Source organism: Pyrus communis, chromosome 4, assembly GCF_041283825.1.
Source record: "Pyrus communis isolate YQ-2024b chromosome 4, ASM4128382v1, whole genome shotgun sequence".
Lineage (NCBI taxonomy): Eukaryota > Viridiplantae > Streptophyta > Magnoliopsida > Rosales > Rosaceae > Pyrus > Pyrus communis.
This window is the reverse complement of record NC_142568.1, coordinates 16,463,085-16,482,375: the sequence shown is the minus strand read 5'-3', so window position 1 is coordinate 16,482,375 and position 19,291 is coordinate 16,463,085. Positions and strand designations below refer to the sequence as shown.

At 34.9% G+C, this 19,291-nt stretch overlaps 1 protein-coding gene across 4 annotated transcripts; it reads right to left on the bottom strand.

Annotated features, from left to right (window-relative positions):
* Positions 1–7,078: 7,078 nt before the first annotated feature.
* LOC137723574 (telomere repeat-binding protein 5-like) lies at positions 7,079–12,669 on the bottom strand. Of its 4 annotated transcripts, none has more exons than XM_088692657.1 (12): positions 12,555–12,669; positions 11,945–12,022; positions 10,648–10,784; positions 10,178–10,544; positions 9,758–10,093; positions 9,397–9,588; positions 9,200–9,259; positions 9,034–9,113; positions 8,211–8,446; positions 7,746–8,060; positions 7,596–7,659; positions 7,079–7,495 (listed from the first exon to the last, which is right to left on the bottom strand). In XM_088692657.1, the coding sequence occupies exons 3-12, from the start codon at positions 10,726–10,728 to the stop codon at positions 7,343–7,345; spliced, it is 1,884 nt and encodes a 627-aa protein (XP_088548783.1). In that variant the 5' UTR covers positions 10,729–10,784; positions 11,945–12,022; positions 12,555–12,669; the 3' UTR covers positions 7,079–7,342. The 4 variants fall into 4 exon arrangements, with proteins under 4 accessions (XP_088548783.1, XP_088548784.1, XP_068318871.2 ...); XM_088692658.1 differs by having other exon boundaries at positions 9,200–9,256; XM_068462770.2 differs by having other exon boundaries at positions 9,758–10,544.
* Positions 12,670–19,291: the final 6,622 nt, after the last annotated feature.

Here is a 19,291-nt window from a genome sequence, read left to right as displayed (position 1 = left end):
TAGATTCCGAAGGCAACTGATGCCTTCTCCTTCTGGTGTTTTGTCAAGTACTGGGGTGCCACATGATCAATCTCTAGTGCCTCCCCCTTATGGGGTATTGCCGAGTACTGAGGTTTCACATGAGCAACCTTTGTGAAAGCTCATCTTGTTTGTTTGTTTTAACTCATGTGTATGTACATGTCTGTAATTTCTCGGAGATATTAATAAATAAGTTTTATTGCATTCAATGTATTGTGCCAAATACAATAAAGCATATACTTCACTAAGATCTGGTACTTCTGGACCAAATATCAATTTATATTTACCCTAACGAAGATAATTGATCATTCTTAGTGTCTAAATCATTTGAGTATTCAACTCATAATCTTCAATACATATGATTCTTTAATATTATAAACATCATGGATAACATTCGTGTTGACATATTGATCGATCTGCAGTTCAAGACAATATTTCCCTTAACACTTTATAATCTTTCTAGACTCTTCAGGAGTCCCAATTTAATATCATCAACTCTTGCAAGAGATTTTAGTATGCTGCAACAATATCATAATGAAAGCACTCACTAAGGCAATTTATACCATCCATTGGTATTGAGTACATATTTTATGCTTTACCCTTTCGGGGCTTACTTTAAGCAATTTGAATCCTTCAAGAATTTTCTACACTTTATGACACATTTTCCTTTGGAATTTATACAGAGCAATTTGCTTCCATGTATATTTGAGGGATTTACTTATGGAGATATGATGTAGGCGACACATAACCCTTCGTATATAATTCTCTATTCATATGAACTTGTTTATAACCTTGTGTCATATCGTGTGAGTGTATTTCACAGTATTACAAATGCCCATATGTAACCTTCTAGGTTTAACATCCTTTGGCTATTTGAATTGCATTCAAGTATATAGGTCTATTTTTCCACGTTCTTACAAAATTGTAATGGAATTGCCTTTCTCCATTTTGGCCAATAATTTTGTTGACAGAAAAAGAACGGGACTCAATATCAATACAACTCATTGATGAATTTAGTAGCTACTTGTAAAAACCAAAATTACCATTGGTTATCATCAATTTGTGATCCCATATTTTCATGTGCATGTGCATGCATAAAAGCTTTCCATTTCTTTGGATATCCGTTGCCTCTTCAAGAGCATTACACTATTTCTTCCAGGATAGTCATAGTTTAGAGAATGCGGATCATAACCTCCTCTTGAGCATTATAGAGCTTGGATTTTAATCTCCACTTCGGGAGTTGAGTCATTGGAACCTATACGTCAATCATGCTTCATCCATGAGACATCAACATTCCCATGTCCCGGATTGTCCTTTCTAGGACGTGTATCCATGCAGCAACTGTCATGCTTCCGGCATATTGCAATTATGCTTCGGGAATGTAATAGTTCAATAGTGTCATATTCTTCTTCTTTCAAATGACTAACCATTTTGAGTCTGAAGGACTACCACGCTTCAGACGTGAAATAGATAAATCATTTACTGCATCATTATTTTGTCCAATAAGGACATCAATTCTTGTAGGCACATTTGCAGCAAGTATATGTGATTTCATCACTTTCATTGCATCATTAAATGCATCTGGCATTTGATTTGCATATCGTTACATCATTCAATTATTCTCACTTCGTTTTTATATTGATTGCTTCATGAATCAAAATAAGACAAATTCTCTTCGTTCTTCTGGAACGGTCATTTCTCATCATTCTTCTGGAATGATATTTTCCAATCGTTCTTCTAAAACGAAGTTATTTTCTCCCCCTAACAGCGGGAAAATTGTCTTATCAAAATGACAATTCGTAAACTACACGGTAAACATATCCTCAATCCAGGGTTCCAAATATTGAATGATAGATGATGAATCAAATCCAACATAAATTTCCAATTTGTGTTGATACCTCATTTTAATATATTACGGCGGTGCAATAGGCACATAGATAACACAATCAAAAACACATAAATGTATAATGTTTGGTTGGTTCCTAAACACGAGTTGTATTGAGAAGTATTGATGGTTGGAGACAGGTCCCAACCAAACTAATAATGCATCATGACATGTCACCATGTAGAAAACTTGACAATTTTGTTTTCATGAGCAGAGCGCGGGTAATCAATTTCATCCGCTTAATAAATATTTCTGCTAAACCATTTTGAGTATGGATATAAGGAACTTCTTATCCTTATTTAATAGTCTGTAGACTGAAACTCTTATGACTTTTATTATAATTAAGTTGAGGCACTATGGCACTTCAAACTTACTGTACTCATCAAAGAACTTTATGTCCTGATCTTGAGGATCAAGGGACTTCATACCCGATCTTTTGGTATGATGGAACTTCGGGTCCAATCATTTTATATGATTAGGATCAAGAAACTGCAGGTTCTGATCTGATCAAGGAATTTCAGGTCCTATATATACTCATCGTAACAAAAGATAAGTACAATAAATAAATTAAAACAATAGGCGGTAATTCCAGCCACAGTAAATAAATTGCATTTAAGTAAATAAAGCTTGTGATAAGGGTTTTAATTCAGCACCATTCACTTAAATCAAAAACTTAAAGCAGTAGGCAGTAAAATCGTCCATGATAAATAAATTGCTTTAAAGTAAATAGAACTTGTGAAAGGATTTTAAACCAACATCATTCACATAAATAAATACATATATATTTTCTTCTTTCTTTTCAGATGGTGCAACACCATCTAAAAGCCTTTACCCTTTTTTTTCTATTATTATTTTTTTTTTCTTATTCATTCACATGGTGCAACAATCCAAAAAACCTTTGTTTTTTTTTTCTTGGTTTCCACATGGTGTCTAACGCACCATCATTTTTCCTTTTATTTTATTATTTTGTCTTATGCTTTTTCAAAATGTGCTGATGCATAATTCCATTGCTTTTGCCTCTTTTTCTTTCTGCAAAAACGCACAGACTGTTACTTTTTCCATGGGAAAGGCCAGATAAGGAATACCATTTCCCATCCTCGTGTTTTCTTCAATTTTCCTTGCATGGTCCAAAGAATATGGCATCGTGAAACAAGAACTTTCATACAGGAACATAGATGACATCGGGGTTGATGGAGGTACAAGAAAGGGAGGCCTATGTGGAGTCAGTCTTGCCATCACCATCTCAGACAACTGAGTATTCATAGGAGTTCTCGAGATCCGTCGAAAATGACGCAATCTGGGTTTCCAAGTCTGATGAGATTCTTCTGGATCTCTGAAAACCAGTTGTTAGGTACGACTTTTCTTATCTCGTGACGACTACAGATCGTTGTAAATTTTAATTCTTACCGGAATTCGGTGGGGCGCTTCTGGCACGGTGGGTGAGACGAAAAAATGGACATACCTTTGCTTGTTTTGTTGTACCTTTGTTTGTCCGAATTTATGGTGTTATGCTTTCCACTAACATGAGAGCATCTCGTACTGATAACGTGTTGTAAAAGCGATGGTGTATGCAGTGGAATAAAAGAAACAAGACACAAAATTTACGAGGTTCCTCTACAGTCAGTGTGACTGGAGTACGTCCTTGGGACAACAATGGTACTTCCATTATAATTTAGAATAATAAGAGTACAAAATAACTCTCTCTCTATTATCCCCTCTCCTCTTCCTCTCTTTTCTCTCTCTTCTTCTCTTTTCTCTCTCTTCTTCTCTTTTCTCTCTTCCACTTCTGTTCTCTCTTCCACTTCCGTGCGCCTCCTTGCTTCTATACCCTCATTCGTTTTATAAGCAAAGATAACACTATTCACTTTACAAATTTTTCACAAATGAATAGTGAAAATACTGTGCATAAATAGTTACAAACTATTCATGTAGGTCATCCACATATTATTCACAACATAATTAACGCACTAACATTTTTGTTTGTCAAAAAAAAAAAAAATAAATAAAAAAAAAACCCAACAACAACTTTTTGATCTCTTTGATATGGAAAAGAAAAATCAATGTGAAACATTGAATTTTGGAAACAATTTAAATGTTGGATAGCATACCAAGTGAAAGTAGCATGACAAATGACATGGTCCGTGGGAATAGGGGCATCTTTCAAAAAGCTGAAAGTGCCACCAAAAGAATGATGAATTTTTCGTTCACATGTGTGTTTGTGTGGCTCTCTACTGTCTTTGATTTTTGTTATGCCAACAACCAACCTGCACTTCTTTATTTGTTTACGTTCATCATTGATCGATTTGTTCAATCACGCAATTACCCGAAAACAAAAGGGGAAATGCAAGAGGATAAAGCGGAACGGGTGATGCTAAGGAGAGACACCACGTTTAAATTATCTCTCTGATAAAAGTAGGATTCATAATACAAGTAATTCTTACTTTTATTAGAAAGAGAGTTTTAGTACGTCATATTGTCAAGTGATGTTACTAATTCACTTATGGTATAACACATGTATCTATTTGTTAATAGAAGTGGTCTTTTTTTTGTCGAAAGTTAGAATTATATTAATAATCAAATACGAATGGAAACATTTGCTTCTTCTGCTAAAATATTAAAAAGAAATTCTAGTCCTAATTCATCCCAACTAATTATCCCGCCATGCTTCAAAATGTACACCGCCACCATATGGGTTGCATGATTGCATTGATGAGGGGTGAAGATGAACTTCACCAACTGGAATGACCGCATCATATTCCAAATATCAACCAAAATACCTACATAGAAACATCATCTTGGATCTCTTTGTTGAGCATTTGAACCAATCATTTCGAATCGGTTTCAACCTCCAGCACCTCACCTAATTTGGGAATTCCCTTAGCACCTCACCTAGTGAAAAAAAAAATAACGTTTGGGACACAACATTATACAAAAATATATTTACACAAAGGAATGACGGGAATAATTGAAATCGAACTCGTCATTCACAAAATATGATTTTAAGATCTCTTATGTGCAGGTGCAAAAGAATATCACTAGACTGTAGTACTAAGTATGGTAAATACATACTAAAATACTAACAACATCCATGTAACAGTATGACCGTTACACTAAAAAAATTTCATTGAAAAACACAAATTTAACTGTGTTTTGGAGATGCAAAAGATTGGACTTGGATCCCATCCGGATTCAAATTGTGGTGGTTTTAGAAATCTACACATCTTAGCCATTCATCGTGCATCGTGCGGTCATAAATCATTTGATTTTTTTTATTAAAATTAAACACAAATAGTATCTTATAAAAATTGGCTGCACGATGTACAATGAATAACTAGAATGTGAAGATTTCTAAAATCCCCACAAAATGGATCCGAAGAGGTTGATCTTTCCAAAAGATTAGTACTTTATCAAATACATAATACTTCTTTAGCATAAAAAGTGTAGTAAGAGTTGACCACACATAACTGTCTACCTGATACTCAATTTAAATAATAATTCTAGCTGCAATTAGTGCTTAATTAATTGATCAACCCAAGTTAAGCACATGCACTTCGCAAGGGGACACTACTTGGCTGCTACAAATCTAGCAGCCGCTTCTGCTTCTAATCAATCACAGATGGACACATGTTCATAATCAATCATAGATGGACACATGTTCAATGTGTGATTACTATTTCAATTATTTGAACATGTGTCTATTTATGATTGGATAGAAGTAGGAGTTGCTGCTGAATTTGCAACAGTCAAGTGGTGTTCTTCACAAGGACCACAAATGAGAAATGCACCATTTGAAATTCCTTCACATGCTTCTTGTCTCTCTATAGATTGGTTCTTGTCTCTCTATAGATTGGTGAACCATGTGTATCTAGTATAGTACCCTGAGAGTTCCTGTTTCTACATATTAGTTATGTATTAAATAAAGTGTGTTTGTGATTCTCTTGTTGATCAGGTTTTGCTTAATTTATCCAATCTTGTGGACACAAATACGAATGGTTGTGTAAAAAAAAAAAAAAGAGTGACTATCATTTTCATTTTGTTTTTTTATTTACAGCTGATACTTGGGATAAGAAGGAACACGAGTGCAGTGACACTAGGAATTGGATAAAACCTCAAATGCACTAATACTGAGAATATGAAACCCAACACATAATTTCAATTGCAATCAATTCATGGCATTACCCGATCAATTAGTGCTTACAACATGTTGAAAATTTGAACCATGAGTTCAATAAAAACTTGTTACATGATGAATTAGTAACGAGAATATCTCTTCAATTTCAGGTGCAGGAATAACTCATAACTATTATTTCTTCGATTTCAGGTGCAGGAATAACTCATAACTATTATTTCTTCAACTCTGGTATCAAAATGGTTTTGTTAATATTGTTCCAAGGGGCTTTGGCAAAACTAACCATTAGGGAGGGAGGGAGGGAGGGAGAGATGATTCATATTCCATGTGATTTGGTGACCCATTGTGACAAGTTAGCACCTGACTCGTGTCACAAGATTAAGAATAAGGTATAACTCACAAGTCAAATGTGGCTACAAACAACGCTCAAATTTTTGAAAAATCATGGATTGAATTGAAAACAAATTATTTTGCATGTCAAAGCATTCAAATGTGACGTGAGATGCAATGTGGGACAAAAAACGGCAACATTTCTTTTGACCAAAAATGTCATATAAACTGACATGGATTCACTGCATTGCCTTTGTCTGTCCTTTTTGACAGCACAAAACTTAAGAGCATCTTCAATAAATATGTTAAAAAGATAAATATTAAATGTTAATTTGATGGTTAACGTGGCATTGTCAGATTTTTTATTTTTTCAACCAATATGTTTTTTTTATTATAAATGATATTTATAGGACCCATTTAAAAAAAAATCAATTAAAATAAATTTTCAAGATCTATAATTGGTGCATTAATGGGATTCACAAAATAAAATAATTAAAAATTATTTGACATCACATTTTCTCTGAAAACTCATATATCAAATTTAGCATATGAAAACTCATATCTCAATTCACATAGGATTGACAAGTTTCAACCTTCAAATTTGATTACATGGCATTCCACTTAGAATTTGACATCTCATTTGGAGATGGTCTTAGGCGTCAAATGCTTTTATATTTAACACATGCATATATGAAAGAAGATTTAACACATGCATATATGAAAGAAGATTTAACATGTATATTCAATTGTCCGCATTAGCGATGGAATAAAATTTTGACAATAATTGTTTGACATGTCTACTGAAGATGATCTCACAAGACACTTTTTAATTGGGATCGAAAGGATTTGGTGTCTTGTGGGTCAAGTTAAGACAGCATTTTGCAACAGGTCACGTTTACATGTCAATTTTTCTGTCTGTAATTCTACATATAGACAACATACCATTCTCCTTCCCGGTTCTCTGTTACAGAGCCTCGGGCTCAGACCGCCGCTTTCACCTGCTGTTTGGCGTGCCGCTGAGACCAGTAGGCATGGGCGGCTAGGACGCGGTCCAAGAGCTCCTGTGGAACCGGCTCTCCCCTCCTTTGCTGCGGGGAGATCCTCGCTGTGTGCACCAACGTTTTCCACTTGTCCTGCACCATCCCAATTTTCCAAATATTGTTGAGATGACAACAGCGTTGAACGCCATTCCATTTAAGCTTCAGCTAAACAATTATCAAATAAAACACTCACCTTCAGATCCACGTAAGTTCGATGTTTTGTACTTTCGAAAGCACGCAACTTAACATCGCGCCACCTGCAATCGAAGAAAATTCTCACAATCTGCATCATGGTACTAGTTTTTCTCAACTATAGCAAAGTATAATCAAAGTTCAAGCCAACCTTCCCGTTCCAAGTTTCTCAACAGCCTGAACCAATGCTTCTACTTCTGGAACAGAGAAAGGTCTCCTGATTCGGCGCTGTACATACTCTTGATGCCCAGATTTCCGATGAAAAGGAACCACAGCCAATGCCTTCATGCTAATTGGTGGAACTGCGACGAGAGCTTGGGATGTTGGCGGGGTTTTGTCAGTTGAAGTACTAGCAAGAGAAGGAACTTCCTTTAAGTCTCTTTCAATGCAGCCACCTAAACTTAGTACTGGAGGACTCATCGAGACATCTGAAGTCCCAGGTTGTGACACCAAAGATGCCGAATGCCTGACAACAAAACATACTCGCATAAAGATAAGCAACGAGATTAATCCTAACCTAAGATTCGAAAACTAGGAAGTAAATGCGAGTGTGAGCTACCACTGGGGCACGAGTATGATGATTCAATTCATAAGTTAACACTTATTATGTGATCACCTGGTTAACTCCTGAGATCTGCCAGATACCAAAGATGGATCTTCACTGCATGGAGGATACGTAAGCTTTGCCCGTTTGGGCTCCAAGATGAAACCCAAATTATGTCGCTTGTCATCCTGAGAAATCCCTGTCTGCAGTAGAGTTTTGTTGTCATCTCTGACCTTTTTTCCCTGGACCAGGATGCCAACATGTAATCCATCTCCGAGTATAGACGTTACTGCCTCCATTACTGTCCTCTGCAGAAAAATTACCTAATCAGATATCACCAGCTAAATCTAAACAAAATGATTGAATGAGATATCTTGAACCCAATAATGGATCTATTTTTCTTCCCCAACACAATTAAGAGGCCTCATCAACTACGTAAACGGAAAGATTTTAAGATAGATAAAGATTGCATACCTTCTGCATCTTCTTAATCATAACTTAACAGTTAAGTTCCAGCTATGAACCAAAAAAAGCAAAATGCCTCCCTACTTCCGCTACTAGTGCTCCCAAAAGTAGAAACCAGGGCTGAAACTATACACTCCACCTAACCAACCTTGCTCGGTGTAAGAAATAATCATTTATGACAGCCATGCTTAATTTATCCAGCTTAAGAAGTATCAAAATAATGTTGAAAATTTGTACGACATAAATTGAAGTAACCTTCAATCGCTCGGTTGTAACACATTTCATTTGACCTGATGTTGCATATGAAATTGGAAAGACCGCACTGTATTTTTAACCACCCCCATCCCCTCAAAAGATAGAACTAGGCCTAGAGAACAAAATGCAAGCAAAATTGACGTATCAGCAGATCAAAAATGGCAATAATACAAACCTTCAACGAACCAACAGTTGCGGTTGTAGGAACTTCAATAAAGAGCTCTGGAACCTTGAAGGATTTAATGCTAAGCTTCACTGGTCAACAAAAGAAAGAAGTGTCTACGACAATTGTAAAGTAAAATGACAAATATGTTGTAGAATTTTATTGCAGACATTCTTACCATTACAATCGTTAGACTTGGGAGGTACTTGCTGACCCGTTGTTGAGGATGATCTAACTGCTGCATTCAAGAGCTAGGACTGTTCAGCCAAACTTGAATATATCCCTAAAATCTAAACCCTTAACGTAAACGGAGAGTATACATCATTATCTACATATAGGCAGAAAACGGAAAGCAGACAGCATGAAAAATTTAACCTGCGCAGCAGTTGTCGCCATTTAGTATCTTGTCAGGAGTGTTAAATATGCCTTCACAGTTACACCCTCTATCAGATGTAGCGAGTGGCCTCCAATTAAAGAACTTTCTCTTTTTGAAAGGATATATCTTTTGTGACCTTTGGTGTGCGTAACAAGTTCTCCAGTTACAGTTAGCTTGCCTTATTTTCCCATCTGAAAACATCAGTTCGGTTTCAAAGCTATTATTTATCATACAAACATAAAATCCAAGAAAAAGAGTTTCCGTCCTAAGCCAAGAACATTGATATGATCATCAATTGCTACCGTAGAACCTAAAGCCTATCTTACATTAAAAACAAGAGTGCATTGTAAAGCTGATTACCATGACCGGGTGCAGCCAGATTTGTTATTTTCTTATCACCGTCTTCTGGTGGATGTTCAAATTCCTTTGTCATGGTGTTTTTGTCATCATCTCTATTAACTACTCTAATGTTAGCACAATGGCCGAGAAAAGGACCGTGATTTTTGCAGTCCCCTGAAAATGGAGTCTTCACATCATGCCTAGAACTGACCAGCTCATGAGGCCTTTCTTCCATTTCCATTACATCCTCTGAACTGCCGAGAAACTCGGTTCTTTCTTCCTTCATACTCGTATCCTGTGATGGTTCAGTCACTTGCTTCCTCTTAAGTAGACCCTGTGGCTTCTCTGCAATGGAATCTTCAGATAAGGGAGAGTCATTGACTACTTTGTTAGAATGGCTTCCACAAGAATTTCTGCTATCAACTGCACCCAATCCCTTACCAAAATTGATCCTCTCTGAATCTAGACTTTTAGACACCGAGTTGATCTCGTAACTAAAATTTTCCTGAGAATGTGAAACCCCATTCAACGTATAGCTTTTCCTGCGCTCTTGCAACCCGTGCACGTATGAAAAGGTTTCCTCATCACAGCTTCCCAACTCACAAGGTTCTTCCTTCAACAAGCTTCCTTTATCCTGTTGTTTGCTTTTAGTAATACCGCCAAATTTGAAATGCGGGTCCTTTCCAAAAGAATCATTAGTCGGTAGAGGATCCTTGCTCTCCTGCAATAATTTACCAGCTACACTAGCCAAAATCTCAAACGCATGAATCTGATTGGCGTCAAGTTTCTTCCTGATAGGTCCCCTCCCCTAAAACAAAGATAATGATGAAAAATGCGATCAGGACTCCTTATACGCACGAAAAAAATTGTCAATAGACAACCATAAATGGGTCATGGGAGCCTTTATTTACCCTAGCTGATCTAGAAGCTCGAGGAACCTCGGGCATCCGGTAGCCACTGAAGCCATAATCCAACCTCCGCTGCAATACCATATCTCAGACATTCATAACAAGTGCAAAGAGTCATCTGCTAAAAGTAACAACCACCGCTGCAATACGATCAAAAAACATTGATAAGCGTAATGACTTGATATTCGCATCTGCATTCAATCATGATATATACAGAAACTGGAGACAAAAGAAATAGCAAATTAGCAGCCAGGAAATTCCTGCATCAAATGCATGTGCAGAAGAAAAATGACCACACCAGTTGACCAGCATATAACACTCCCAATATAGGCACAGGTTTTTGTGACGTTCCAATATCGTCTCAGTTTAAGAGGAAATTGACCAAGAACACTAAGACAAATATATCAAACGAATCATACTATTCCTTTAACTACACTGATATAATGTAGATAAGTTCTCATATGATCCTGGTTGTACCAATTGCTGCAAAACCCAACTTTTTAAAGCCAAATTGAGCTCTGAAAGACTAATTTCGGGACCAATTCAACCAAGAAAAGCACAATTCAACAGATTGAACAACAGAAGATCACAGTCAAAATAAATTCCACAAATTCTGTCCAAGCAAATGTAGTTTTCCTGCTTTCCTCTCCTTTATTTTTGTAATTAAAATTATACTCTGGGAATTTGTTCATTTAACTTTGGCCTAATTGGGTTATTAGTCCCCGTGGTGATAGGTAGTTGGAAGACAACCTTCGTGGTGAAATCCATTAGGATTTAGGTTCAAAATTAAAAGTTCCAACACCACTCCGTTAATTGTTAGCACGTGAGCATGTGAGGCTAAAATAGAACTCTCCTTTATTTGTTAGCACGTGAAGCTCACATGTGAGCCTAATTTTATCTTTTTAGTCAGATGTAACGCTCACGTGCTAACAATTAACAGAGAGTTAACAAAACTTTCAATTTTAGACCTAAATCCTAACAGACCTCACTACAGAAGTTTAGATTCTAATATTTTTTTACCACAGTACTATCTTTCGACTATTCTATCACCACGGGCTATCAATCAAATTTAGCCTCTAACTTTTTAGCAGTTTACAGGTTCAATGCAGTTTTAATTCTTGAGCAAACATGTTATTTAATACTTCCTGATCGTCAAAATCCAAGGAATGGTAAGAAGAATTAAATATAGGACATAAATATAATCCTATAATATATAAAAATAATAAAAAAGTAAATCAAATGCATAAATGCATCAATGCAGAAAAGAAGGTTGACAGTTGAAAGGGTGAAGAAGGCTTACGAGTAAAAGGGCAGTTGGAAAACCTCCATTTCAAAGTACAATAATATAATCTTGAGCCTGATCTGGAAACCTCAGTTTCTGCAAAAACCATTCTCGTATTCAAACAACAATAAAAAATATATATTGATGTAAATATTTTAATAAAACAGCAGGAAACCAAAATGTTAAACCCTGACAGAATGTAAAATGGCAGATCATAAAATTATATATACATATCTTTTATTTGAGCGATATTCTATGTACTTTCATGTTTTAGCCAACTTGGCTCAGGTCTCGAAAACCATAATTTATATGGAGAGAGAGACTTTCATAGAATTCATATATTTTAAAATGAATAGGAAGACAAAAATTCCAAGAAATTCAAATGTGCAAACGTACAACAACACATCAGAGGAAACAAAATTAAACAAAAAATTTAACACACACAAAAATCCTAGATTCTACAAAAATAAATGCAAAAATCTGATCTGGATTTTCCTTTTCATGAAGAAAAACACCCATCCAAAATTCATCAACGAAACAAAAAACTCTGCACCAAAAGAGAGAATCATACTTGTTTCTTCACAAAAAGGCCACAATAATCGGTGTCTAAAAACACAAATATTCTCACCTACGGAAATGGGTCTGTCCGTGTCGGATCACCAAAAACCCCCACAAAAACCACCCAGCTTTCTTTTTTGTTTCTTAAACCCCGCGAAACTGTTTATAAAGTTTTGAGCCTCGTCCCCATAATTCAGAGCCAACCGGTAACTGGCGGGGGTTTACCGGCTACACTGGTTAACCAAAACCTCTTTGGACCAGTTCCAACGTCTGAGCCACATCACTTGTGTCTTCGACACGTGTAACTGTCTCCGAATTCCTGGGTTAAAATCTTATCTCGTTCACATAAAAACATGTCTTTGGGATAAATTTGTACTTTCAAAATTACTGTACGTGTGGGGGAGACCATTGCTGCACTTGCTCCGACTTCCACGTTCTTTGTCTGACCAACCAATCATGTGTAGAAACAAATATGGGTAAAACTTCATTTACCCAAAAAGAAAGGAAAAAAAAAGGGAAGAAAATGGGTAAAACTTCAATTTATAAAATCAATTAGTGATATTTACTGAAAATTAATTATAACCTGTATTCGTAGTGTAGATTCGATCATCTTTCTTAACAATTAACAATTTAATCTACTAACGCTATCGTTTGTCAAAAATAAAAAAAAAATAACAACAAGCTAAAGCCTTATTGTTAATTAATGTTAGTATTGGTGTTGCATATATATGATTATATTCATTCAGCGTATCGTGTACTTAAAAATTGTGTTTTTGTTTTTTATTTTAGAATTAGGTTGTGGATTGATAGTGATGACTATCCAACGTAAATTTTAAGATATTTTATAAATAAAATATTTTCCTACAAAAATATAAAAGGAATAAATGGTGTTATATCGCCAATGATGCTTTGATGTTATTGATAATGCTCACTTTTCTACCTTACAATTATCAATATGCGTAAAAGTGGTAGTTCACATGTCATAGATAAACTTGACCGCTCTTTTTAAAAAGTTAGAAGAATGGTTTATCATATGAAAGTTTCAAGAAACTCAATACCCACAATCAGAAGCTTTAAAGTATATCAATATATGACATAGAATATTGTTAAATCTAATAGCGGAATGTGCTCTGATTTAAAGAATTTTATCGAGTGAACCTAAGCTAATTATATTATACATTGAGGACTCGTGGGTAAAATTTGGAGTCCAAAAAAAGAGCAACAGATGGTTGCCAAACCAATCAAAACCCCAACGAAATATGAAGGAAAATATGTTTGTTGGGCAAAATTTATGACATGAAAGCTACTTTGGCATCCCTTTTAGACAGAAAAGGCATATCCAATCATTTAGTACAAACCAAAAATTCAGTAAACACTAATTAAACCCTAAATCCACATTAAAATTTGCAGTAAAATGAGGTCCAATCAAGCACACAAATTAAGGCAAAAGAACGATAAGTTAGGGGATAAGGGAGGCCTCATTTTTTGTGGCGAGAGAGAGAGAGAGAGAGAGAGAGAGAGGATAAGGGAGGACCAAGTGATGAAAACAAAAGTCTGAAAAGGGTCTATTGAGAGAGAACGAAGTTACAGGAAGGAGAAACTGAAAGAGAAAGAAAGCATTGCCACCCCCACCACTTTCTCACCTCTTTTTCGCATCAGACATCTCAAAAGACAAACCCTAATGCTTCTCTGATAAAACGGCTACATCGCCAAGAACTTTGGAAGTAGCTCACTGTCTTACACGTGTAATATATACTATTAAATTTGTAGAAAATATTCTATCCAACTTTTGAGCTACTGCTATTCATGAAAAACGATATCAGCTAAAGATATATACCACAACACATCTCAATGTCATATCCGGAAAAGCCTATTCGTCTTTGTGGATAAGGAAAAAAAAAAAAAAAAAGGTGTGCGAAAATTATTTTTGCCTTATAATTCTGTCGTCATGACACTGACTGGCGAAAACAATCACACCATGCACCTGACATGCAGCAACTAGCCAAGTCTTCGTATTGCCAGGGGTTGAACCTCCATTGCCGTCAATCCCTTTGACATAGTCGGAAGTGTTAGAGATTTCAATAATAAATATATAAATTATTATTATTATTATTATTATTATTATTTGGCTGCGTTGTGCAGCATGTGTGTGTGCAGAAAGGGCATCAACCTTACAAAAGGTTGTGTTTTATTCAACCCTTTAGGGTTGTATATTTTTTTGAATGGTTGCAAGTTTTGGTTAAAGGACATGATGATTACTCAAATTGTATGAGTAGAATTAAAATATATAATTAGTCAATATTTATTTTCTGAAAATTCTAAATAGAAGACATGTCTTTTGGATCAACACTTTTAAGAAGAGTTGTATATCTTCAATTAAATGAAATGACTCAATGAATGGGTGCCTTCATGCCTATAAACACCAATTGTGGCATAATGTTTCACACACAATTTCAGAAATTTGTTTCTACATTTCTTGCTCTCTTTTCTCTCCATCACATTCATACAATTTCTTTCTAGTTATTTCTAAGGGAATACAATTCGGTTTTGCTAATCAAATAGTCCATACTTTGTTGTATCCTGGAAGTAATTTGCCAAGAACCCTTTAGCAAACTCATTCAAGTGGGGGCAAATAACATTTTAAGGAAACGATTCAAGTCGTACCTCAAAGTCATCATTCGGATTATTCTCTATATTTCTACATTTTCTGGAACAATCTTAAAGTGTTATTATCGTTATGGAGAACAAGTTTGATAACCAGAGCCGGCTTTTGGGGAGTGCAACCGGTTCTATTGCACAGGGCCCCAAAATTTTGGGGGCTCCCAAAAATATTTTTATATTGAATATAATAATATATAAAATAATATTATATAAAAATAATATATAGAAATACTAATCAAATAAAATATATATATATATATATATATATATTTGATGGGCCCCAAAAGCCATCAGACTACGACCTAAAATTTGTACGCAAATTATATAAGATAATAATTAACAAAGGGCAAAGCTAGTCTAGCCAAAAAAAAACAAAAGGGCAAAGCTAATCAATTAAAAGTGGAGAACTCCACTAATCGAGGCAAACAATTCAAAGACTCAAACTTCTTCTATCAAGCCAAAGTCTAATCGCTGCTTCTTTTTTTTTTTTTTTTTTTTTTATTCTTTCACACCAGACTATCAGAGCACCAGAAGTTAGAATTCTAGACGTTGTCTCCAGTGTCCCAGTCTACTTCCCATTCTCTCTTCGTCCCATTGTTATATTTCCCACAAATTATTAAACCCTAATTTATAAATTTATGAAATTGAAGAGAAACTTCCAAATCATGAAGACAATTCAACTGATTAGAGTGATGTAGACTTCGATCAAAGTAATATATTTACTAATTTAAGTATATTGACTTGAAATTTGAAGATTCAAGTATTTCTCATCTATAATGATTTTTTTTTTCTTTTGTACTTTTCAGGGCAAAATCAAGAGAAAAGGAGTCACAAAAAATCGCTAGACGCACACACATTACGGACTATCAGGTTTCATTGTTCATACTTACTATAATTTTATTCTGATCATATTTGAAATATAAAAGATGGCTTTATAAGAAAGGCCCTTTTTATGAATTTCGCACAGGGCCGCTGAAATCTTAGAGACGGCCCTGCTGATAACATGGCTTTGAAGATTATCAATTAAGATGTCTACAAGCTAGACAAATTTGATGGATCAAACTTCACCCGATGGAAGGACAAGATGCGTTTCATGCTTACTGTTCTAAATGTCATATATGTGTTGGACCCGAAATTGGAGCATATTCGTGAACCAAGTGACAAAGACTTGGACAAAATAGTTGTTGATCGAAAGAAGCGTGAAGAAGATGAATTGGTATGTCGAGGACACATCTTGGGCACATTATCTGATCGCTTATATGACATGTACGCACACATTCAATCTCCAAATAAAATTTGGGAAGCAATTGAACACAAGTACACAATGGAGAAAAGAGGTACCGATAAATTTTTAATGTTCAAATATTATGAATTCACTATGTTTGATAACAAACTCATCCTATACCAAGTTCATGAATTATTGGTCTTGGTCTCAAAGCTTCGTGAACTTAAAATAGTTATTCCGAATCCTATTATAGTTGGGGCTATTATGGCAAAATTATCCCAAACATGGCATAACTATGGAAAGAAACTTCTACACATGGTGGAAGATATTAGTTTGAGAGGATTTGCAAAAGGGTATTCAAATTGAAGAGGAAATTCGAAATCGTGATAAGAATTTTGCAAATCAAGATTCCTCTAAAGTTCATATTATCGAAGGAAACAAATATAAAAAGAACTTCAAAGTCAAAATTGACAATGGGAAGTTTAAGAAAACCAATTCCAATAACAATCAAAAGAATGCAAATGGTGTCTGCTACCATTGTGGAAAGAAAGGCCATTACATTCGTGATTGTAGACACAAAAGCAAGTGAGGAATATGCCAATAAGACCAACAGCACAAATATGGTGAAAAACTCTGGAATTGATAACATTGTTGCAGTGGTACCAATGATGCATATTGGCATGATTACCGAACTAAATATGACAACAGCAATAAAATCTTCCGATTAGTAGCTCGACTCAAGGGCTACTATACATGTGTGCAATGACAAGGCACAATTCAAGACATATGAAGCATCAACGGACAATTAAGAGGTTTTAATGGGGAATCATAATTCTGCCAAAGTTCCAAGAAAATGAACCGTTGAACTTCAGTTTACTTCTGGGAAGAAATTGACGGTGCTTAATATACTGCATGTTCTAGAAATTAGAAAGAATTTTGTGTCTACAAATCTATTATGTAAGAACGGTATAAAGACTGTTCTAGAGTTCAACAAGTTAATAATGTCGAAAAATGAAATGTTTGTTGGGAAAGGGTATTTTTGTGATGGGATGTTCAAACTAAGTATTAATAATAAAGTGAATTCTTCTGCTTATATTGTTGAATCTTCCTCTCATTTATAACATTTACGTTTAGCACATATAAATTTTAGATCTTTAAAATACATGCGCACACTTGATTTAATTGCTTGTAATGATGATTATAATGATAAATGTGAAATATGTATTCAAGCGAAAATGACTAAGAAACCTTTTCCAACTGCCGAAAGAAATACAAATTTATTAGACTTAATACATTCTGACATATGTGAATTCAATGGTATTTTAACAGGAGGAGGAAAAAGATATTTTATCACATTTATAGATGATTGTTCTAAGTTCACTTATGTTTATTTATTGTCTAATAAAGATGAAGCTTTTGAGTGTTTTAAGTGCTATAAAGCTGAAGTTGAAAACCAAAAAGGAAAGAAAATTAAATGTCTTCATAGTGATAGAGGTGGTGAATATTTTTCACATGAATTTGGTATTTTTGTGAAGAGCATGGTGTTACACATCAAAGAACTACACCCTATACACCACAACAAAATGGTTTGGCAGAAAGAAAAAATAGGACACTCACTGAAATGATTAATTCTATGATGATCAATGCTAATACTCCAAAATATTATGGGGTGAAGCATTGTTTACTACATGCCATATACACAATAGAATTACATCTACGAAGACACATGTATCACCATATGAAATTTGGAAAGGAAGAAAACCAAATTTGTCATATATGACAGTATGGGGTTATGTAGCTTTTTATAAGGCACTCGATCCTAAGAGATCCAGGTTGGGTCCAAGAGGAATTAAAAGCATATTTGTAGTTATGGAGAAAATTCAAAGGCATATAGGTTGCTTAATTTTGACTCAAATACAATAGTTGAGTCTAGAGATGTTGAATTTATAGAAAAGAGAATGATCAAACACCTTTCTCTAATCCGGCTACTAATCATTCTCAAGGTGAGAAAAGAAACAGTCTAAAACCGTTAATGAACCAAGGAAAAGCCAAAGGGTAAGAAAAGAAAAGACTCTAGGCACTTATTTTATTTCCTCTCAATCTATTATATTTTTAGTTGAAGGAAATAGAACAAAAATTCTTAAGAAAATACTCATATTGTTGAATGTTGAGGATGATCCTAAAAGTCAAAGCGAATCATTGACTTCAAGAGATGCAGCCTTTTGGAAAGAGGCTATAGATGATGAATTTGAATCATTAATATTTAATCAGACATGGGTTTTAGTAGACTTGCCCCAAGGATCAAAAGCAATAGGTTGTGAGTGGGTATGTACAAGAAAACACAATACAAATGGGTCTATTTAGACATTTAAAGTCAGGCTGGTTGCCAAAGGTTTTAAGCAGAACAAGGGAATAGACTATTTCGATACATATGCACCAGTAGTTAGGCACACATCAATTAGAATATTGTTTGCATTGGCATCTTTATATAATTTGCATGTACATCAAATGGATGTGAAAACGATTTTTTTAAATGGTGATTTAGATGAAGAAGTCTATATGGAACAATCAGAAGGGTTTGTTCTCCCTAGGAATGAAAAGAAGGTTTGTAAATTAGTAAAGTCGTTATATGGATTGAAGCAAGCACCAAAACAATGGCATGAAAAGTTTGATTTTGTCATTTTATCATATGGATTTAGACATAACAGTGCTGATAAATGCATATACTATAAATTCACAAATGATTATGGTGTTATTATATGTTTATATGTCGATAACTTGCTAATTTTTGGTACAAACATGAAAGGTGTATCTGAAACTAAAGAGTATCTAAATTCAAAATTTAAGATGAAGGACTTGAAGGAAGTAGATACTATCTTGGGAATTAAAGTAAAGAAGCATAGTAGGGGTTACACTTTGTG